At 46.5% G+C, this 23657-nt stretch overlaps 1 protein-coding gene across 2 annotated transcripts in view; it reads right to left on the bottom strand.

Moving 5' to 3' along the window:
• Nucleotides 1–322: 322 nt before the first annotated feature.
• Nucleotides 323–23657, bottom strand: part of MRAS (muscle RAS oncogene homolog) — a 41516-nt gene continuing 18181 nt past the window's right edge. Inside the window, exons 3-7 of one of the 2 annotated variants that reach the window (XM_052792443.1) lie at nt 18817–19030; nt 9250–9403; nt 5834–5933; nt 4422–4501; nt 323–1272 (exon numbers count right to left, since the gene is read on the bottom strand). In XM_052792443.1, the coding sequence (XP_052648403.1) occupies nt 1173–1272; nt 4422–4501; nt 5834–5933; nt 9250–9403; nt 18817–19009 (627 nt within the window). In that variant the 5' untranslated portion in view covers nt 19010–19030 and the 3' untranslated portion in view covers nt 323–1172. The remainder of the gene's footprint in view (nt 1273–4421; nt 4502–5833; nt 5934–9249; nt 9404–18816; nt 19031–23657) is intronic. The other variant, XM_052792442.1, reaches the window with a different exon arrangement.

Here is a 23657-nt window from a genome sequence, read left to right as displayed (position 1 = left end):
CCACTTGAATCATTTTCAAAACACCTCTTCCTTTCAAGTCACCAACTCTCAGTGAAGGAGGAAGAAGAAGAAATGAAGAAACATTGAGCCAAAGCCCATAAACAGATTTTTTTCTCTGTGTACGAGATGAGCCTGGGAAAAGCAAAACAATTCATCTACCCAAGAATGGCTTTGCAGGGAAAGGTTAAGCAATAATAAAGAGGGATTTAGATCACACCGCTTTACACACATTTATGAGGGAGAAATTCAACACCCAGATAACAAATTCAGTTCAGGTTTTACTTCCTCTCTCCCTTTCCCCCCCCTTAAAGATGACATACCCTTCCATTTGTAAATTACTTTAATTTAAATACTTCCAGGTTAACAAAACATCTTAACTTTGACATGCCCCAAATCACAAAACAGAAACAAAACCTCTTGACAAAGGGTAAGAAAAAAAAAAATATAATCCAAGCCCAAACCTCCTTTCCTAAGCTGGAGTTTATGGTCTGTGAGCTGGCTGCCCTCCAGAGTCTGACACAATGTCTGGAGCACCCAGAGCAGCTGGAATTCATTTTCTTCCTCCAAATCTATGCACTTTCATATGAAGTCGTGTTTTGGCACTGCCGCCTACGAGAGAGTTCAGTGCAAGAAATCTAACCCCGGCCGTGTTTCTTTGCAACCCAACACTCGCTGAGCAAACAACGAAAAAGGAGAAGAGGACAAAAAAAAAATTAGAGAAAGAAAAGAAAAGCCCTCTCCCTTCCCCCACACATACACAGATGACTGTACCAAACAGGGGGGCTATTCATGGCTGCTCAGAAATGGGTCACAAGGAGAAATGTTTGCAGATAAAACCAACACTTTTTTTTTTCTTTTTCTCCCCCCCTTTTTTTTTTTTAAATAAACATCATGGAGGCCCCTGGAAGGCGCTGGGGATGTTCAAGAGCCGAGGTCCTGCTGATCCCTTCCGCCTCCCATTCGCGCAGCTCCCACGCCGGCCCCGACGCGCAGCCCCCCTCCGGGGGGGTCCGGACCCCGTCGAGCCCCCTCCTCCGAGCCCGAGCCGCTGTGGGGAGCCCGAGGGGGCGGCGGGGCCGTGCGGGCGGCGGGCTGCTGCTGCTCCTCGCCTGGGTCGGCGGTGGGTCAAGGGGGGAGGAGGGAGGCATCCAAGGCACTCCCAGGCGGTCCCGTCACAAAATCACGCACTGGAGTTTGTGGGACCCCGTGGCTCTGTCCCCTCGCCATTTGGTCTTTTTCTTCTTCTTCTGGCTTTTCTCTGGGATCTGTTGCCTGTTTTGGGAGACAGAGAGGGAAATATGCAGGTGAGACACGAGGCTGGGTCGGACATCGGCATCCAGAGCTCCGGGCAGCCAGCAGAATGGCATCTTGGCATGCATATGTATATTTGCATATACCTCTCCACATACCCTGCCAGCACCACGTGGCTTTTCATGCCACACAGCTAACCAGACAACTGCCTGCATTTTTAAGGAAGGAGGAAAGAAGCCGTAAGCGAACAGCAGGGACGTATGTCCTGCCAGGGCACTATGCCTCCGGTTGCCCTGGGTGAACTGCTGCCTCTTCCCCTGCCAGGGGCTGCTCTGGGAAGCACGGATGCTCTAAGCAATGCAACGTCATCCATCACACTGCTGCTAAGGCTCATTAGGGAAGAGGATGAAAGAGATACAGAGTGCAGAGAAATAAACCCTCCTGGAAAGATTTGCTTTCAGCTGGCATTGCCCTTAGCCAGCTGCACTGCTGTGGACTTGGTTATGGAGGGGGCCTAAAAAATAATAATGAAAAAACAGAGTCTGCTGCCGATGGGGCCCTGGCCTCCCCTGGAAGTTGTGGAGAGCACCAGAGCACGGAGAGCAAGCTGACCGCAGAAAGATGTCCCTGGCTGTCGGAAGGCACAGCCACCAGGAACACGCAGCTGAGAGCACTCCTGCACGCCGCAGCAGCCCCCATCAGTCAGGTGGGTTGTGAGCACCCTCTAAAATGTGACCTTGAGGTCTTCTCTCTTTTCATTAAGATGAGGCATTGCCCAAATGCCTGTTTGCAACTGTGCCTGCTTGCAGCAGCCACTCAGCTACCCCAGCGGTGCAAATTCAACAGAAGGCGGCTTTATAGTTCAAACACCTGATAGGCAGCCTGTAGACTTAGATTTTATTGCAAGATAAACCATACAAACACTGGCAGCTTCCGCAGATGCAAACAGTGTCTAAATAACCAACCTGAGAGTTTGAATAGTTCAAAACCAGCCTCTTCGCTATGTAATATGCCAGGCACAAAACTGAGTGTTTAGACCAAGTTATCCAGACCAGGATGACACATAGGTGGGGGACAAATCATTATGGCTTTAGTTGATGTTTTTCTTACAGCCTCAGCTCCCAAATGCTTGCAACCACCTGAAAAACTCAGCTTTGGCTAATAAGAATCTTTTTCAGTGAGGATGAAGGCTGGATGCATGAAAAACATAAAACTTTAAAGCTCAAAACTAGAAAGCTGAAATAAAAAAAAATACTTTAAAGTTAATTTGGATACACACTAAGCGGCTGCAAGCTGTTCACAGTGTTCTGGAACTGTTTTAGAGATCCAGAAAACCATGTCCCACGCCCACTCAAGATTTCTGCTGTGACAGTCCTTGTGTATGCCCTGCTGTGGCAGAAAAGGGTTATCAGCAAATTTAAGAGATCTATCAGGCAGACTCAATCACCCCACTCCTTTCTGGATTACTTCCAGACAACAGTTTCTTGGATGAAGCTAAATAAACTAGGAATCAGCCCAGTGCAAGGAGTACAAACAGTGCCAACCCTGAAGGAGCGTCCTCACCCTACAAACTCACAGTGGCTCTGAGGAGCCTCTACATTTGTAAAGCTCTCCAGGAATGACACAGTTAGTAGGGAGCTGTAAAATTATGTTTTATTTGGAAAAGCTCACTTAAAAAAAGAAAAGCAATACTTGGTGGGTGATGCCATCCTATGGCTGCGGACAGTTTGCAACATCCAAAGACCATGCAAAGCTGCTTTGTGGCAAATGACCAGCTAGATCACACAGCACCTCTCTGCTCTCTGAATTAACCTGAGTTCCAGCTCTTGTGAACATCTCTGGTGCCCTTGATGCCATGGAGGGTTTCACCTGGCTGGCAATGACTTTCATGGTGACTACTCGGGGAACTGACGTGCATCACCTATTTTTGAGGTTATAGGGAGCATTTTAAGGGCTTGAATTTAGTGATGTCTCATTACAACACTCCTTCCAGCCTGTCTGGAGTCGTGTTATATAGAGAAAGTAAACAGAGCCTCACCATCTTATTTTGGCTATGTTTTTTTTTCCCTCAGAGTAGAATAGATGGTGGTAAGTGCTCACTGTAACACGAAAGTAATATCTAGCCAGCTAATGCTGAGTTACAGAACAGTTGGGAAATAGCTTGGGACATTTCCAACTCAGCTCTGTAGTTCTCCAAAGACTTTCTGCCCCCTGCTTTTAAGACATGTGGGAAGAGTGGGCAGTACCATCTGCTTTTGATAGAGGCTGACTCGAGGCTGCGCTAAGATATTCACAAGTACAGATATGCTGTGAATAAATGCCTCATGGTTTAATTGCCGAGTGAGGCACTTTGACTGCACGGCGGGGAGGAGCATGATTTCAGCTCAGCACCCTCCCAAAACATGAAAAATGAGGGCCTAGAAAAATCTGGCAAACAACTAGTGCCAGAAAAACAAATCTTCTGAGAGAGATTTGAGGTTATCAGCCGAGATGCTGAGATGTGCATGCAGCTCTTTTCCTGCAGGGCAGCCGGGATCTTTGGAAGGCAGTCCCTCCCTGCCGGCAGCTGGAGCAGGGGTTCGCCCGGGGAGCAGGCATTTGCCAAGGCGAGCAAAGGCAGCTCATGCCAAAACTAGGAACAAACCTCTGCAGTCTGAGGAGGAAACCTGTGGCTTAGCCATTAGGTCATGCTGCTTCTCATATAAAGCGGCTTAATTTTTTCCATTTAGTGAGCAAAAAATGTTAGCAGTCACCTACAAAATTAGAATTTTGTGGAATTTTTTGCCAGTCCTTTTTAACCTCTGGCAAGACGAGACCCTGAGAGAACAAAGCTATGAAAACCCAAGTTACTGGTCCAGAGCTTTTAATACAGGCCTTTCAAAGCTGATCGTTATCATAGGCTTTGCACTGTTCATTGAATAATATATTCTCATCATGGCCACAGCTAGTTCTCATGCTGCCTAGCACTCATGTCCTGCAAGGGTAACTAAGTACTAGTAACATCCCTATACAGACACAGGACAAGAAAGTTTAATAAACTCCAGAAATCTCCCACCCCCAACCAAACCACCTGGCCCCTGCTCCCCAAAAGTTGGCTCCTGGCTCTCCGGGCCAGGACTCCTGCACGTCCCGTCCACGGGCAGTGAGCAAGTGAAGAGTTTGCAGCTTACCTTATTACCCTCACGAGATCATGGAAGGCCTTGTCAACATTTAGAGGTGGGTCCTTGGCACTAGTTTCTATGTAGGGAATCTGGAGGAGAGAAGCATATCACGAAAGAGATTAATAACAGCCTACATGTTGGTAGCAAACCAGTTTCAAAATGAAAAACCCTAACGGCTAGAGAAATTGGGTGCCTAAGAGACCAGGGAAATAGAGGTAAACAAAGCGTTGTCATGGCACTGCTATCAACACATTCACGCTCACAGCAAGGTCAGCGAACGCTTACAAAAGGTCTGGAATAAGCACCAGGCAAACCAGCCGCTATCAGAGCTCCGGGTTTGGGGAAGAATAATCATAGACTTCATGTCGTCAGATGTTCTCTCCCCCTAAGCTGTGCTTGCAGACATGAAAATAGCCGAAGGTTGTTGAAAGACGAGCACTTGCCAAAAATTCTTGCTTGCCACATTTTATTAGGACTACTGCATGAATATTTCATGACTACAATTCCCCTTCAGTGTAAAATGATCTTCTCCTTCAAAGTCTGACAGCCAGATGGGGCCTCCTAGTGCGCTCGTCCAGCACACTGGCAGATTTATAAAACTGCTTCTCAAAAGGTATTTTCGTACATGGCCTTTTCCAAAGCGTGCACGTACAGATGGGTGCAACATGTTGTGTTGCAGTTTAGGTGTCCTGGCTCCTACAGAAACGAGCTTCCTTGGGGAGGGGAGGGAGTGAACCAGTTCTGCCAAACTCCCATCGTGGCTTCTTTAGAAACACCACACAGCCTGATGTTTAGGCACAGCAAACTGCCAAGAGGTCTCAGGCTTGTTTGCCTTTATCTTTCCATTCAGTTCCTCTTACGGGAGTTGTCTCCCTCTGGGTATTCGGGACTGCTGGCATTTAGAGGTGATTAGTGGAGTAGCACAGGATTTGCACCCATCCAAGACCAATTTCTCAGGCTAAACTACGGCATGAGTAACGCAGAGCTAAGATGGTGGACCAGATTTTACAGGCTTAACAACCCTGTAACTTCATTATCTTTAACAACCTCCCTTCCTGCGGACACCTGGGTTTACTTCCTAATGCCCGACTCCGCCTTTTCACTCCAGGAGAGTGCACTTTCTTCCCTCATTTTGAACATTTCACATTTCTCACCACTTGCAGACACCTTGTACACATGGCTTCGTGATGGCCACAGCTTTGCTACAGCCTGGTGCACAGCAGAGGTTCTAGTTTCAATGAAGAACTGGACCTACTGAAAGGAAACTGCATAGCCACTACTTAGTAGTAGTCGAAAATGTAATTGCAAATGTTCGATTGTAAGAGAAATGCTTTAATTCAGCTCCAAATGAGCAGAGAATTCAATTCTGAATGCCTGTAATGGGACGTACAACAACCAATTAAACAATACCACAAACTTACATTATGTTTTGTTGCCATTTCTCTTCCCTGTTCTCTTGTAATTTTCCGTAAATGCATTAGATCAACTTTGTTTGCCACCAAAATCATTGGAAAGGACTCTCTGGAAAAAATCAAAACCACCACCCAATTATTAGCAGACTACAATAAAAAATGCTGAGCATAAGTTTCACTTTCTGATGCTGCCATCATCTAACATCTTCAGCTACAGACACACCACATTCGTGTAAAGAAATATAAAGAAAGACCAAATGAACACACATGAGCCCCCAGACTGTGCTACCCATATGTTCATATTGTGAAAATTTACTTGACAAGTTGCATGCATGCACACATTCATTCTTATTTGCAGGCACTTCAGGGACTTAGTGTCATCGTTTTTGCAATGCCTGGTAATAGCTAAGCCTGAAGACACAACTAGGTGAAGAAAGAACTGCAGAATTAGTCAGGAAATTAACTGAGACATAAAGACAGATCTTGAACAGGAGACTGGGACTCTTTTGTAACAGTTAAGGCTTCTCAGTAACTGCGTATCTTGGCAGCTGCTCATCATTGCAAGGTAACGAGGTATGGTGGAGGAACTGGTGTCAGTTTATGTCCTGGTCATTCACTGAGAGCAACCGTGGGGGAAGAAAAGATGGATCTGGGAGCTGGTGCTTAGAGGGGCATCAAATGGGGGAGAAAATGACAGGGAGCAAAGATCCCCATCAGCTGTTACCTACCCCAAGACAAATTGAAAGACTGGCAGTGGTAGCTGGAATGAGGCTGGAGGGAACCAAAAAGTCTTGCTAAGCTTCCAGATGCCATTTCCTACCATCTCCTGCTTCTAATCCCAGAGCAAAAACCTGATGAACAACCATCCCTTTGTACCAAACCCATCTACCTCTGTAATAATACCCAGTATTTCTCTAACTTTACCAGGCATGTAAGTGAGTGTCTTCAGCCACCACCTGAGAAGAGACCCATCTCTCCACGGCATGTCCAGTGCAAGGCTCTCCTGATGAGGTGTGTGGGGCAGGTTCTCCCCCAGCAGAAGTCCAGTGATTAAACAGAACCAAGGCAGCTCGTGCCACAGAAGGTCCTGGCAGCACAGCTGCTGCCCACCTCACCCCACTTCCCATACGGAGCCTCTCCTCCGGCTGCATGACATAGAGAGCAAAGTCGTGCTGCAGGGCTTTACCCACTGCTAGGAGGGAGGAGGTCCCTTCTGATAATTGACAGTTATTGCAGTATTATTTTCTTATATTTAACTTTAAACCCTCCTAAAATGATTCCAGTGTTCTCTGCTGTAACAGAGCAGATTTTACTGGGGAAAGGAGCAGCTGGCCATACTCATTTTTGCATAAAACACTTCCCTGAGTAACTCTGGATTTTCAAATAGCGGTTCCGTGTAATTTTTCATCGAGACGATAAGGGCTCCATCTTCTCTCTGGCATGCTGCCCCATTGCTCTGGCTGGAAAAATACCATGCTGCACTCTGCATTTTAAATCAGTCTTACAGTTATTCATTCTGATAATGTGGCTTTGATTTAATTTTAATACCTGAGCATTGATATATCTTGACTCTGATCATTCTGGATCAAAACACTTGCTTGTCTGGATTATTTGATTCCTTTTTAGCTTGCAGCACATTGATAAGAAAGGGATTACATTTGGACGGTATCTCATTTGCCTTGTTTACATCAGGCATAAAACTCTATGGGGACTTTGTTCCCTGTTGTAAGCCGTACGATTGTTAGTTGGACAAAGCTACTATAGTTGGAAGTTTTACTGTAATGAAGGTTATGGAAAGAAACAGGAGAAAGGCTTTGAACGGCTCTGCTAACGCGGCAGCCTGCTATTTCTTTGGGTTTTAAGTTGCCAAAACTGACTGCTAGCTTGAAAGCCAGGGCGATGCTCTGCTCCCAGCTACCTGCGGGTCTGGCAGGACGGTTTCTTTACTCATGCTGCTCCTACTGCTGCGATTTTCTGGTTTTGGATGAAGTGTTAAGCTCCTCGCGCACTGCGCTTCGGTGGCGTTGAGCGGGGAAACAAAAACAACCTCACCAGTCTGTTTCACTTCCTGCTTCTCACACGCCGGCTGCGGAGTTTGCACCGCGTACGGAGGGGTAAAAGTTTCACTCTAGAGCAAAACAATGAATACTGCATCTTATTTTCACAAAGTTCAATTAGATAAAACCGACATCGGTTTGGGGCAGGTTGCTGGAAACGCTGTCCTGTCTTCTTCAGCTTTCAGAAACAGATTTAATTTGCCCCAAGCTGAGCTGGCAGTGAAGAAAAGACTGTCGTGATCTGGGAGGCAGACTGAGTGACTGACATTTTTCTTCATTTAGATGAAATCAAAGGGTGGTTTTTCCTTTACTTTTCACTCTTGTGGGCTCCACTTTGGATGCTTTACTGGAAGAGCTGTCAGCTTTCTCACAGCTGAACCTCACATGATACGAGTCCACCCTTCCTGTGGGGAAGTTATTCAGAGCTGTGAAAGGAAGCCAGCAACGAGGCCTGAAACCTCTGGTGGCTTTTCTTGATGACTTCCATAATTGAAAGCCATTATGAATGGAAAAACTAAGTGTTTCAAAGCTGCAGACATATAAGGGCCTAATTCACACCCCACCCAGTGAGGATGGATTCATCGCCTCCTGAACTGGGATGGGAAGAGGGAGTTATCTCGGAGATAAGCTGGCAGCTTCCCCTCGCTCTGTCAGGACGCATTTGCTTACCACGATTCAACTCTCAGCGCTACCTTCTCCCATGCGTGTGCAAGGCGACCTCTCTTGCTTTCTCCCCAGTCACGCAGAGAATGTTTTATTCATTGAAAATGGTCGCTACAGAGCACAATGCATTAACTGCATTACAACCCTTGTAAGAAATACAGTTCCTTCCAACGTGAGCCATCTTCCCCTTCAAGACTCTTGTTCACAGGCCCAAATCATGCAGGACCTTCTAAGGTTTGTTTGGCACAAACTGAAGGCAGGGAAAGAAGGATGCTGCCAGGACACACAAAATGATTAGGGCCAAATGGTTGCTGTCTCCCTGCTGGTGCTCCCAAAGTGCCTGCACTGTGCACAGCGCATCCTTCCTCCCTCTTCAGAGCCAAACTGGTTACCTTCAAAGGTGTCCGATCTGCCTTTCTCACACTGCTCTGCCAGACCGTTCTGGCAGGAGCTTCTCCCTTCCAGACCCATTTTCACTCCATCATAACACTACTGAACTTTTCCACACTGAAAGCACTACATGCTTCTCAGAAGTGATAAAACACTTCTTATTCCTCATATGTAGGTCCACGAACCCACACACAAGGACGTGCCCCGAGACACCCAGGAGGCGAAAGGCAGGGCGAGATGTGCAACCGGCCCCACGGCACGGTCTCCAGAGTGGCAGGAGCAGGGTCAGGCAGCGCCTGGCTCCATGGCACCCACCTGTCCTTGACTCTGAGGATCAGCTGGTGGAACCGGTCCACGTGCTCGAAGCTAGCCTTGTCCGTCACCGAGTAGACTATAAGAAAACCGTCTCCGGTCCTCATGTACTGCTCCCGCATTGCGCTGAACTCCTCCTGGCCCGCAGTATCCAGAACTAGGACAGAAGAGATGAAGGCTTTTAGTTACTGTGAGGACCTGCGGCTGCTGTCACTGCTATGTGTCCTACATGGCCTTTCTGCCTCCGGTGGGCTTGGTCCTCTCAAAGGCTGCACAATTCGATGAAAGCAAGTTGGATGGACAAGGTGGTTTCTTGTTATAAAACAAAAACCACTCCCAGACCCCACTCATCACTGTGTAACTACACTGGGAGCAGATGGAGGGGAAGAAGACTATGTTGATTTTATTTTCCTTTTCCGGTACCAAATACTGACCACTGAACTTGGGGAGTTGCTCCTCTGCCACGATACAGCTCAAAGCATTTCGCAGCCCTCCATCTTTCCCTCTCCCAGCTCTCTCTGTTCCCTGCATGGAAAAACCCAAGACTGGAAGAGTAAGTAAATGCCAGTTTAAACATCAGGGACAATCTACAAACTGCATGATGAAGCAGAGCTGGGAGACAAACCAGAGTAATAGCTACAAGCATTTTCCTTTTCTCAATACCTGGATATTATTTCTACACTATCATGTGCTTTCAGAGCAAGATAGTACAGCCTTGAGGAACTCCCCTTAAACATTTAGTCCCAAGTGGTGTGCTGACATTGAGAAGCTAATTAAAACAGGTGGAAAAGCTTTAACTGACTTGCATATCCTATATAGCGATCGTGTTTCTGTGCATTGACAATGCCTAAATCTATGCTCAAATCCCCTAAAACACCCCAGTTATGGCAGCAACCCAGATGCTGTTCCCCATTAGATTAAACTCCTCTCTAATGTGACCATAACTCACTGTTTCTCCATCACTCTGCCTTGCAGGGGGTCCCATCACCTACATCATGGACCACACGTGGAGCAAGCTACACCAGCCTTCTGGGTAAACACCACATACTGATGCACACATCCATGCCAATTCTTGGGCCCCAGCTTTGTACACTGCCAGGATTTTAACTGGCAGGAGGAGGGTACAAGAGGAGTTCATCAGTTTAGGCTATGCCAGTACAAATGCGGTGTGAGCTCCAAGTGCATTGGCTCCTCAGAAGTAATAGTCCTAATGCATCGTTGTATCCTAGAGGCAAACGCGGGACCTTCATGATGACTGGGAATGTTTTCACATCCCAGTCAACTGGGCTGGGTGGGAAAACTGTTTCCGCCTCCGCTGTACAGCCACAGCGTAAGCATCTGCTGCCCACAAGTGATGGGGAAAGCCCAGGGCACTGGTGGATGGAGACTGTGGCAAGAGCGTACTGCTGACAGAGCAGCAGGGCTTGATACGGGTTTTTCTAGTCTGAGCAGGCCCACAGTCCTAGCAAGATGTTCCCTGTAAGTACTCAGGCTGCCCTGATTTCCAGGTGGGGCCAGGATAAAGCCCACTTTGCTGCTGATGTTACTTGCTGAATCAGGACTGATGGCCACAGGCGGACATGCTGCACGTCACAGCGCACCCCATGAGCCAGCCCGCACACCTTCACTATATGTCTGAAGGAAAGGCATCTATGCTGGAGGACCTGGAGACCTCACTTGGTGATGGCAGGCCCTTTAAAGCCTTCAGCCTCATTTGTTCACCTGCCTTAGCTGGTCTTGAATTTCTGTTTCCATGAGCCGTTAAGGTGAAAAGAGCTTCTAGGCTCTTGCAGAGACCTTGAGATTTAGGCTTGTTTGCCAAGTAGCTGGGGCTTGCTGGAAAGTCACCGCTGTCTCTTCATAGCCTTTTATCCTGCTTCACCCCTCTAAATCTAGGAAAAAAGGGTCTCAGCTCAAAGGTATCCAGGCTATTCTTAGGGACTGTACAAAAAAAAAAAAGAAAATAGAAAAACAACCCAAAGACACTGCATGTGCTGGTGAATTTCTATGCCCTGGGCAGAACTGCTACCATGGAATAAAGCCAGGACTGCGTGGCTAGGATGGAAGAGGAAATTAATCCTTCCTACCTGCCCAACCTGTAAGGAGAGGCTGGGCTGCCCTCATCTGACTCCTGCACCAGCTGGACGCGATGTCAGGGCAGGGCTGAGAGCTGACAACCAACACACACACAAACACACACTCCCTTCCCCTCTCCAACACACATACCCAGCTTGTGGTGGAGCGGGACAGCTTCTCGCAGGGGGCCAGGCTCTCCCACCCTCCCTCCCCCCGAGACAGGGCAGGTGCCCGAGCACAAGCCGTGGGCAGGAAGGTGGAGATGGATGTGCCGTATCCTGCATGGTAATTTGCTTAGGGACTTCCCCTTGCTCTGGCACATTTGCAAACCTCCCATGAAACACAGGAGGAGCATCCAGCTCTGCTCTTGCACCCATCAACCCATCCCCAGCTGCTGCCCCTCCAAACCTTTGCATCCCTTGCGAGAAGGCAGGGAATGAGCCCTGGGGTGAGAGGGCTGTGGGGATACCCAAGGGACAGCACGGGGCTGTGCTCCTGCCACTCCTACCTCGCCTGGATCTTGGCCATGGCTTCACACTAAACACAGGCAGAGCTGCTCTGTCAGCAGCTGCTATTTAAGGGAATTCACTTGCAGCATTTGTTGAAAGGCGAGCAAGTCCAGGCAGCATTTAAAATGGCACTTTGAAAATGTAAGTAAAAGACATGCTGTAGTAAAGGCTAAGGTTAATCTCAGATAGGTTGCTCATGCAAAGTTAAGCACCATGTGGATGGCCAGAGAAAGTCCTTGTTTTAACTTTAAATGTGCTCTTCATAAAGACACCCCCCCCATCCTAACACTTCTCTGCTACATGAATTGTAAACAATCAGAGAGGAGAGTGTGATCTGGATCCTTTGTAGGGAGGATGGGACCACATCCTGGAAAGCATCAGCGCCGAAAAAGGGCCAGATGCAAGTGGCTTTGCTTCTGGTGTAATCTTGTGGCATAAAAACTTCAAGGAGACTCTTACCTACAGAAATGGGAAAGCGGCAAGGAGAAACCTTACAAAGATGAAATTGGGAAGGTGATTTGACTGGCTTCCCAAAGGTGTGAGGAGATTTGGGATGTTGGCCAGCATTCACCTTCTTTTAAAATTCCCATTTCTGCAGACAGGATGCCAGAAGACAAAGAAATAATCATAAGCAGAGAAGAACTGTGAGCTCTCTCTTCCCCTGGTACACTTTAAAACAGCAGTTGCCTCTTACTGGCAGTCGCCCCACTGGCAGCGCATAAAAGTCAATGTGGAAACAAGGCTGAACTGAAGCACAGCGGGTTTCCCCTACCTCATTCTTCCAAAAACTGAAATCAGATTCATAGGCTGCACAGCGCATGGTCAGGGACTTCCAGCAGCCAACTTGGCGAAGTTCCCACAAACTTGACCGAAGAAGAAGCAAGGAGGAGCATTAACGAAAGCGTTTGGGTAAAGATTGAGGAGAGAGAAGCTAAGGACTATGTCTGATGTAGGAACAGACATCCAAAGAGGGAAAAGCCATTTTACAGAGCTATCGCGCAACCAGCTAGAGACTAAACTAAGAGCAATTAGGCTGTGAGAGCCCAGCAGGGAGGGCTTTGCAGGTAAGAGGCTGCTGAGCGAAGAGATGGCCTTTTCCACTTTCCAGTGGATGTGACCCCAAGTGTTGTGATGAACTCCTTGCTAATTGAATCCTGCCCCCTTAGAGCTCTCTACACCATTTTCCTCTGAATCCTCATAGGACGGTGCGGCTGCTTAGAGAGCACTTCCGAGCAGACACAGGAGCCCAGGGATACACAGGAATTTGTGGCCCAAAATAGAAGCACTTGGTGCTTCCAGGTATTTTATGTGGCAATGTCTCTGCAACTGACAGTGCTCTGAGTGCCCATCCAGAGACACAGGCATGTAGATCTATACCAAGAGTAGAGACATACTATGACATCTAAGTCATGGCATTGCTTTTTCTAGAGCCTAGGCTGGATTCAGTTCAGATTCAAACACAGCCTTCCCAGCCTTCGGGGAGCTCAGATCTGGTTGTGCAGGTGAGTTCCTCTTCTCTTTTCATACCTAGGCAAAATTCCCTCCTACGTCTTTATCTTTACATTGCTGGGCAGCTAGGTGTATAGATCAACCCCAGGGAGTTTCTCCACTGTCCATGGCATCTAAGGGTCCAAAGGTGACCAGACAGGCAGGTCAAACCCATTTTCCATCCTTCAGCCCTTGGGTTTCACTGCCTGAATTAGACACCAGCAGCCCATTCCAAGCAGCAATGGCACATTGCTGCAGCCAGTCCTGAAAGCAGCTCAGTGTGGCTCTCGGAGCACCTTTCCTTCCAGCATGCAGAAGAGTGACTGCACACCACAAAGCTCAGGAGCAGGACACAGTTGGTTGTGCCTACCTCGATCTCACACACAGAAAGGCAAGCACAATGCGTACAACTTGATTTTTGCAAGCAGTCTCCAGTGAAATCCCTTTGGCTACTTAAGTCCAGCACATGTGCAAGCCTTTAAGGGGCTGGATGGGTCAGGAGGCAGACAGGAACCTGGGTTCCTAGCGCCAGGGAGAGGAGCAGCGCAAAAGAGTCTGACTCCAGGCATTTTCTGCTTCTTTGACTTCTTAATATGAAATACAGGAAAAGTCCCTGGAACAAAGAGCAGAACTGGCAATGTGGCACTGTCAGGGGACCAGAGGATACAGAGCCAGATTCCTCATGGCGCTTCTTTCTCCAAGTCTTGCTTTCCTCTCTCCAAATCTTGCTTTCCTCTCAGCACGGCAGCTCTGCTTCAAAAGGTGGGGCCAGAGAGAAACTCCATCCCCAGCCGCCCTGCAGCTTGGAAGCTAAACTCAAGGGAAAACTTAACTTGAATTGACAAGTCAAACTAAAGAGTCCCAGGCTGAGGAAAGCCATCTCCACAGTCTTTGTCTTCCTTCCATCAGCAGTGTGGTGGGAGAGGGCACCCCCCATCAGCTGTTGGCTTCAGCTGAGGAATGAGTATTCTGGGCGCTGAGCAGATGGGAGTGCAGGGGCCACAGCTTATATTCTGTATTCCCCCACCCCAAGTCACCCCAAAGAGGTATGAGGTGCGCAAGGCGAGGTAGAAGCTTTGCTTGGTCACTCTGATGGTTCTGCTCCTTCTCAGATACAGCCACACTGCCGCCGGCATGAGAGCTTTCCTCGGGGAAAAACACACGACGGGGAAACACTGGGGCTTTTATGAGCTCTTCTTCTGTGCCCTAACTAAATACACAGATGTTATAACATGGAAAACTCGAGTACTTGAATTCTTGCCCTTTCTTTAAGGAAAAAGAAAAGAGAAGCCTTCAGAAGAAAGGCTTCCACATCAATAAACAGAATAAAGATGCGAGCCCTTAAAGGAGCTCTTTCTCTAACAAAGGGCAAGTATTCAAAGCCTTGTGTTTTCCATGTTGCAACATCAAAATTTTCCTGGCAGGAAAAAAATCCCCACAACCCAAGACAAAAAACCCTCTTTCAAGGTTGCAAAATCCCAGCAATTAAGTGAGGGAAAATACTGTACACACAAATAAGAGAATGAAAGTACAAACTTAATTTGAATTTTAATTCTTTCAGTGATGCTACCCAAAGTTTAAATAAAAAAAAGAAAGCGAGCCACAAACCAACCCTTCTGCCTGCAAGTCTGAAGCGACCTTCGATCTCTCCCTGGCCTCCTGGCTGAATTGTTCCCAAGCTTCCTGAGGAGAAAAGCAGAAAAGCAGACAGCCTGTCCTGGGATGACGAGGAGCAAAAACCCTCGGCAAAAAGGGAAGCATGGGAGACACGGGTGAAAAAGGCAGAGAGGGAGCCTGGGGGAAGGAATGGTGCTTGGTGTTACTCCACAGGGGTGCACACCAGGGCTGTGCAGGTCTAGCCCAAGGCAAGGGGACCCAGGGATTGAGAGGGGGACTTGGGAAGATGAGAAATAAAATGGAAAACTGAAGCTCAGGAGTAGGAAGACAACTTCTAGGCAGTGAGAGTTTAATCTAAATCATACCAAGGGAAGGAAAGAGAAGAGGAGGGAGACCATAGTCTCCTTTCACCCAACACACAGGCACAATTCCTTGCTTTGCTGGTACCAATTGGCACAGCCCTACTGACAGCTAAGAGTTTAGCCCAATTCATCAACATGCCCAAGCTATGTGCTTGCGGCCATCTCTTCCTCTCCTCTTCCTCGCCACCTTTTTATCTCTGTGTGGTTATAAGGAATTTTGAACCATTGGGAATTTTTTGCCATATTAAGGTATTCCACTTTTGGCTTCATGCCCAGATTAATAATTCCAGACCGGCATTTTGCAGCCACACCAAAAAAAGTCCTCTGCTAATTTCTAAATTAGCCTGCACGCAGAAAGGAGCGTACAAAATTAATGATAGCAACTCAATTGGAGCAACAGCTAATCAAAGCAGATTAACTCTGGTCCCCACTTAATTCTGACCTGATGTGTCTATACGGCACCTGCGTGTGAATGCATTTAACCAAGCACATCACTGTGCTGATCTCAGCATGAACAGAAGGGAATAATTGAAGATAAGATGCAAAGAAAATTGGAGGTTGATCTTAAAGCCTCGTTGGGGTGGCAGCAACTGAAAAAATGCTGTGCATCTCTTATTCAGGTTAAGTGTCCCGTTCCACTCTACAACACTTGTCCTCCAAACATTGCATCGATGGTCTTGTAAAGTTGGCGTAAGGCCAACAGTGAAGTATTTTGTGTAGTGTTGGACTTGAACACACCAAGCACAGGTCCCACAGGCTTCTGGGAGGCAGGGAACTATCATAGACTCTTCTTTGGAGAGAAAATAGACACAGAGACATGCCCAAGCCAGAGAGCAAATATGTAAAAGAAGAGTTTGAACACAGGTTTGGCTCCAAGGTCTAAAATCTGAAATAAAAGCCTATTCCATTTAAGTCTACTTTCAGTGAGAGATTTCAGCAAAGGAAAAAAATGCAAGTCAAACATTTCATCGTGCTGCCAGTTAGTGCTATTGAATAAATGTGGGTGGAGGTCTTCATGGAGGGAAGCCAAATGCTTTATGCAAGCTGGCTAGCACAAGGCTTTTTTTACAACATAATTCTGGTGCAGACACCAAATGCTAGAGATGCTTTGCACAGAACTACTCAGACAACAGCCTGGAAGAGGGTGGGCTGTGTTTTCTTTTTTTTTTTTTTAAGTTGTTGGATGCCAATGTATTTGGCTTTTTTTTTTTAAAATAACTATTTCTGCAAACTTAGAAACTTATGGAGCCCCTCACGCTATATCCTCAGTTGGTAGTCTCATCTTCTAAAACTAGTTCCTATTTTGGGGGTGGGCAGCTTCTTCCCACAAAGCACTGCACGAAACATCAGCTTGTAAAGGATTTGGTCATAAAGGACAACTGGAAAGTCTAGAATTTATCATGATGCATCTTTACCCTTCCTATCATGTTTGCCCCTAATTTTATACCGTAAGTGATTCATGCAACCACGTGTAACCACAACAAGAGCAGCTGTCCAAGTATGTGGTGACCTCCGTGTATGGCCTAGATCCAAAGCCTTTGACAGAAAGATGTGGCAGAAGACACATGTGATAGCCAGTCTTTATGCCCTGTTTCTGCTGGGCAGATGGTAAAGGCTCACATGCTTTTCCAAGCAAGAATATTGCCTTTCTTCCAAAATTCTGATTGTTCAAAATCTCAAGCGGTAGGAAAGAGAAAGAGAAGCTGCAGTTTCACTTCTGTGGCCGCAAGGCATCTGTGGGCACATGAACTCTGAAAGTCAGGGATTCCCAACATGCCATTCAAGGCCACAGCTGAATTCAGTTCAGCCCGAGTACAGCCACTAAACTCCATCTGAGCAAAAGAAAGGCTTTTTCATTAAAACACAGGGTTAAGTTTCTGCTTGTTGGAAAACAACCTTTTTCCCCACTCCCACCCAGGTCAAGGTTGTTTTTTTTGACTAAACAAAAATTCCAAATATTCAGTGAAAGATGCCTTTTCTACTTCCAAATAATTTACAAACCCAGGCTGTTTCAGCCAACACCAATGTGTACAGCAGCTGGTACTGTTGTATCAGAACACGGGGCATACCAGCAAAGATAAAGGTTGCTTGTTTTAGAGGGCTAGATTCTGGACTAAAAAGAAAGAATGGATTTCCTTTACAGCAGGATTGGATTTTTCTTTTATACAACACTGGCATTTTAAAAATAAAGGTGCACAGGTACATTACATGATGGTTAATTGAGAGCACATATCTCTGATGCAGATGACAGCAAGAGACACATTTGGGCACCAATTTCATAAATGTTCCCTCATATCAGCTCTCAATTACTAACATATTTAAATGAACAAATGTTGGCAAGATTAAGTTGTTTCATTTTTTTTTTTTAACACTGAGTATAGGCTGTTCTTTAAAGACCTTGGGGCCATTTGTACTCACTAAATTGTATCCGATAAATCCTTAAGGGTGCAACTAAGACCTCAAGTTTCTAGACCAAGCTTATGGTCTTCACAGCAAACCCCACCAGCCTCCACATTCCACCACTTATGCCAATCCCCCAGTTTTCTGTCCCCACACACCAATGATACATACTCAGAGACACCAAAGATCTTGAACATCTTCATGACAAGAGGGTGGAGGTAGGAACTCGATGCAAGTGAGGTTAAATTTAGTTCAGTTGTGCTAGGGGCCACATACATGCACTTGGGTCATTAAGGCACAAAATATTTGCTTGCTTTTATGTACTACCTAATTATTGTATCAAGTCAAACAAAACTTACAACATTTAACAGCAAGGTTCCCCTTAAGGCTGTGGTCAGTCTGTCTCTTGCAGCACAAACTAGTAAGTTGCAGCTTTAAGTAATACAGGGCTTTTTCCTCAACTGCAGAATCAAGATTTTTTGGTTTTGGTTTTTTGGGGGGTTGGCTGGTTTGGTTTCTTTTTGTTTGTTTGTTTAAAGCGGTTTTTCTTCAAAGAACTTGAAGATCTTGATTACAGCAGCTCTCTAGGCTGGTACCCTACCCATATTTAAATGAAACGGGTAACTAGATATGAAAACATCACGCCTGAATGATGGGAGTTAAGAGGTGTCACAATTCTTCACTGTCAGTGGATGACAGTTTTAATTAAATGTTCTTTCTGGTTATAACCCTCATTCAGTTACCCACTCACTGTTATTTCCCAGGGGATGAGCCTAACCACAATCAAGTATCATTAGCAATAGCCACCTCACAGTGCTATAATTCACCCTTCATAGAATCCCAAATATCTGTGATGATCTATAGGCTTTTACACTCCCGCAAGAAACATTTCTGTGCAGAACTGGAACCAACGCAACTGGAAGCAGAAGCTTTGCTGGAGATCAGCTGCAGACCACGTGCTGCCACTCACAGGCCAGTTTACACTCAAATTCCTGGCAGCCCACAGCAGAGTAGGAGGGACGCAAGGGCACAACATGCTGTGTGTGGGAGGCATTGAGGTCTATTTGCACTTATGCTGAACTAGAAGGGAGGGGGGATGACAAGAGTCACTTGCTTACCATCAAGAATTGCCCATTGCCCATCTATTTCCGTATGCTTCAGGTAAGAGTCTTCAATAGTTGGGTCATAGTCCGGCACAAAAATCTTCTGGAAAAACTGAATGGTGAGCGCGCTCTTCCCTACGCCACCGTCTCCAACCACCACCAGCTTGTACGTGGGGAGGTTTTCACTGGGAACGGCACTTGTAGCCATGCTTCCAGTATGCTAAACCTGCTGGAGAAAGAGATCATCTCCGATCACTCGTTAGCAACAAAAAGAGGGCAAAATGCACAAGGCAGCTTCTACCTGCTGCCTAAGAAGTGAGGATGAAGGCAGTACTGACAACCACAGTCCATTTGGACAGGACCGGCAGCACCTACTACCCCCAACAGCTCTACCGCAACTCAGACCCATCACTTAGAAGTGCAGACAACCCCACCGCTCTGGCTTGGTTACTCCTGCCTCATCTACAAGCATCACTAATTGACACCAAACACGTGTGCAAAACTTATCATCTGAATACCTTTCCTACAGGGGCTGGGCCCAGGTGACCATGCCAAAAATCACCCCAGGTCAGCGCAGCTGTCAAGTTCCAGATAATTTCCAGTTGCCAGTGACCAAACTCCATTGAGAGGTCAGAGCCTTGCCACCCTTCACTGCTTAACCCAGGGTACAGCAAACATTAAACGGCATGTTATGTCCTCGGGGCAGATCTGCAGGTAGAACCAGTGGTGATGGATGAAAACGAAGTTAAAGGTCCAATCCTGGCTCCAATGGCAGACAAAAATGCACTTAGCTGCTTTCTTCTCCCTCATTTTCAAGTTTGAGAAATAAAAACAAGAAGGCAGCAGGCCAGGAATGACAGGTGTTTTTGTTTTGCTTTTTAAAAAAAAAACAACAAAAAACCCCAACCCTGCCATGGCAGGAAGACTGGTTTTTGTGGTTATGACACAGCCCGGAGAGCCAGGAGAGCAGCTTCCCCTGCAGCACGGTCACACCGCTCCCCTCATCTCGGGTGAGCTGCAGAGGAACTCACTCTTTCAAGAAAGAAGAAAAAAAATTCACCAGGTGCAGCTGGGCAACGGAAAGGACAAGAGGCAGCCATTGCTGAACGGCCCATTTCAACACTCACCAGCAGCGACTGCTTATTTAAGAAGCAGCCAGGCGAGAGGTTTTATACGTATGCTGCAGAAGGCAGTGCCTCCCCACCCCCGCCTGCCGCACATGGGCAACAGCGATGCTCACTCAAATCACATAGGCAATGGGTGGCCACCTCCCAAATCCGAATGACCATTGCATTTTCGGGGAGGTTTTTCAGAGAGCAAAAAATAAAATAAAATAAAAAAACGCATCCTAATTAATGATAAGGCTCAAGAGAGGGCAGTTGATTTCCTTGGTATCGGTCTTCTTGACACAAGCCGTACAGCACGGGAGCAACTGTGGTGACACTTTCTGCAGGCACCTGCTCCCATCCATTTTGGTTTTGCTCGCGCCCTTCGGGCTGCAGGCGCTGGCTGGGGTCAGAGCTGAGCGGGGACGAGGACTGCTCTGCACTACCTGCTCTGGGGAAGCCTCCGTAAACTGCTGGCATCCCGCTCTGTAACCCCACTATCCCATACAAGCTTTTGGAGGCTTCCCCAATAACCGTAGGGATTTTTCTTCATTAAGAAGAGAATTTTAACTTTTTTGTTCTGAGAAACCACCGAGCAAGGCCAATGCGCTCAGTGCTGCAGCTGGCCCAGGTGGTGCTTAGGAGCTGAGACTGCAGGCCTGCTGCGTGCACAGTGCAAGTTGAGCCACCAACTAATATAATTTTATTTCAGCCTATAGGATAGAATATTTTTTTTCCCCATAAATTCTTTCATTTTGATATTTTCCAAACAGAACACGCTTCATTTCCAAAGAGGCCCAAAAGCCAACTTGGACCATTTTTCAAACAGACAAGAGCATAACCCCCTAATGGTTTGATTTCATATTGAAGAAGATATCAGACTTCCAAGTTCATTTGCTAGTTTCTCTAGTTCCCTTCTCCTAAATCACTGTTTCAGTTTAATCCAAATTATTGAACCATAAAGGCACTTGCTTGGGTGTCCCACGTTCCTTACTGTATACTGGAGACCTCAGCCCCTGAGAAAGGGCTTTTCACAGTCATTTCACAGCTCTACTAAGCAACTTTTCCCCCCACTACACACCCACCTTCCCACGCATGCAGGTAAGTGCATGAAAGGAGACAAAATAAAATGAGTTGTGAACATTCACATCTGAGTTTAAGTTTTACTTATGGAAAAAAGATCCTCAGGCCAAAGCAGCCTGTGGAATTTGAGCCATAATCTAAAATATAACCCTCCAAACCATTCAGTGTTAGCAGGTGACCCGAGGCATGCTGTGAGAGCACCATTCAAACCACGGCATGCCCAAAGACAATATCAAGACGATGAAACTTGAGTGATTCACTGTATGCCTTTTCTGTCCGCAAGGTAGGCATGAGGACAAGGCTTCCTTGCTACTTCTTGCCTCTGATCACCATACCGTAATCCAACTAGTGCCAGCAGGATGCAACTCTGGGAGTTACATTCCCACCTACAGTCACAGCTCAGTGTGAAAAGAGAAAACTCCTCAATTTTTAAAATGAGGGAATGTCCTCTCCTCCATCCTCTCCAGCACCACGTTAGGTATGATAAGGTACAGCTTGCGTTTGAGAAACTTCTGCAAATACAGGAATAACTTGCCATATGCATAATCTACACGGTGTACAGCTTAAATGCCTTGACTCTAATTAAGGTCATGTACTGGATGTTTCTCCTTGAACCAAATGTATAGGAAATGTCTTAGCTCCTCCTCTAAAAATAAAACTCCTTAAGAGGGAGAGAGAAGGTGATCACAGAGGTGAGATCGCTGCGGTTTCTAAGAACTGCAAAGGCCTCTTGTCCAAGTTGACACAAGACAAAATTTTCAGAGCAAGAAGAAACATGATCAAGTCTGCTTGTTTCTAAACTATCTTTGGAGAAATTCTTGAGAACAGCAAGAATTTCCACTGCAAGCAACAGCTGGTGGACAGGGAGAAGGAGACCAAGCACCAGCTTAGCTCTCAACCATTCTTACTGCAGTTCCTCACCATAATCCCAAGGAAAAGTTTCTTACTCCCATTTTCGGGAGCGTAAGCAACTTTCTCCTATTTACAAGATCACACCATCAACAAGCAGCATGCTTGGCTGCATAGAAACCTAAAATTTCAACTAAATCTCTCATTTTTGCTTGGAAGACCAAGTTTTCTTTCTGAGTAATCCTGCTCGGGTCAGACAATCCTCACAGGCTCTTTAGGACAGAGACCCTGGCTAAAACCCTGTCCCTCCCAACACATTTGATGACAATTTTTTGCTTTGCCCGTGGCCAAGATTTCACTCCATCCTTCTTTACACAGTGAAGTGGCTCCGGCCAGGCAGTATGAAAGACCAATTGTTACTGACAGGGTGGGGAACAGGCCATGGATGTGAAAACCATACTCCGTTTGTGCACGATTTTTGACCTCATCACAAAACCACAAGCTACTGCTCAGCAGACAAGCATTACATCTTCATTGACATTTTGTACCAGCCCCTTTAACTTGCTCCTAAGAAGCCTCCAGCTTATCTTGCATGGAACGCTCACCAAAGTACTAGGATAATATTTAGCCCATTGTACAAACTGTGACTCTGACCAACATGCTTATGGGTTGAATCAGGGCATTTGCTTCCCACCGATTCCAGAAGTTTTGTCATACTGTACTTCTAAGCTACCAGACTGAGTATCGTGTAGTCTGGGGAGAACAGCAAGAACTGAACTGAACAAAAAAAAAATTAAAAAAAAAAAAAAAGAAAGGTCAAGAACTGTAGGCTGGTTTGTTAAGCACAACCCCCCCACATTTTAGGTGATGCTAGCATACACAGATGAATACTTCTATTGAGTGTCAAAAGGCAGCAAGTTTAGATGTTTCTGCAGGGCTCTTTCTACTGCTCATGGAAACACTCCTCCTTCTACTGAGATGGCAGGTCCCGTGCTCCCAACACGCAGGTATGCAATGCAAACCCTCCAAAAGCCAAATACTTCAGTCCCTCTACACCTCCACCTGCCCTGATAACCAAAGCAAGAAGACAGCTCATGCCTTGACAAGATTATCATCTAAACCAGCCAATAAATCAAACCTTAAAAGAAACATATGTCACCTCCTGGAAAACATTAAACACTCCCAAAGGTGTGCAGAGCTCCACACCAGCTGGTTACGTTGCTATGGGCAAGTGCGCAAGACTTGGGCTGATTTTCATGTGTTTTTGGCAAGAGTACTGACACAGTCCTGCTCAGATGGGAGCAAGAATAAGCGTGTTTGCTGTAGATCTGACTGAGAAAAACGAAGCACAGACGTTTTTATCTATTGTCTGAATACAAAGCAGCATGTGGTAATATGCTAATAAGCTCTGATGATAATCATCTTACAATTTATATAGTTGTTTATTTTGAAGGAGCCAAGAGAAGGATCCATAACCTACGCTGACGAATGCCGTCAGGGCTCTGGTTAAGTCACTGGAAGGAGGGTGATTATTACCATCATCTTCATACGCACTGGCAAGATCTGTGTCCTGACAGCACAAGCCAGTAATGCTGAGACAGTCAGAAATGTGGCTACTTGTAGGGTAGATGGCAAGGAAAAAAGAGAAGCGCTGACCCAAGAGTGTCACTGAGGCTGAACCTCCTCCGCAAAAAGGATTTTTTATCGAGGCAGAATAAACTGCATACAACCCCATTTACTTGTCTGGACATGGGGATGGAGTGGAAGGGCTGAGCTATCCCCTCAGAGCAGCCAAGTAATAGAAAAACACCAAAGACA

Source organism: Harpia harpyja, chromosome 7, assembly GCF_026419915.1.
Source record: "Harpia harpyja isolate bHarHar1 chromosome 7, bHarHar1 primary haplotype, whole genome shotgun sequence".
Lineage (NCBI taxonomy): Eukaryota > Metazoa > Chordata > Aves > Accipitriformes > Accipitridae > Harpia > Harpia harpyja.
Note: the sequence above shows the minus strand (reverse complement) of the source record. Positions and strands in the feature narration are given on the sequence as shown.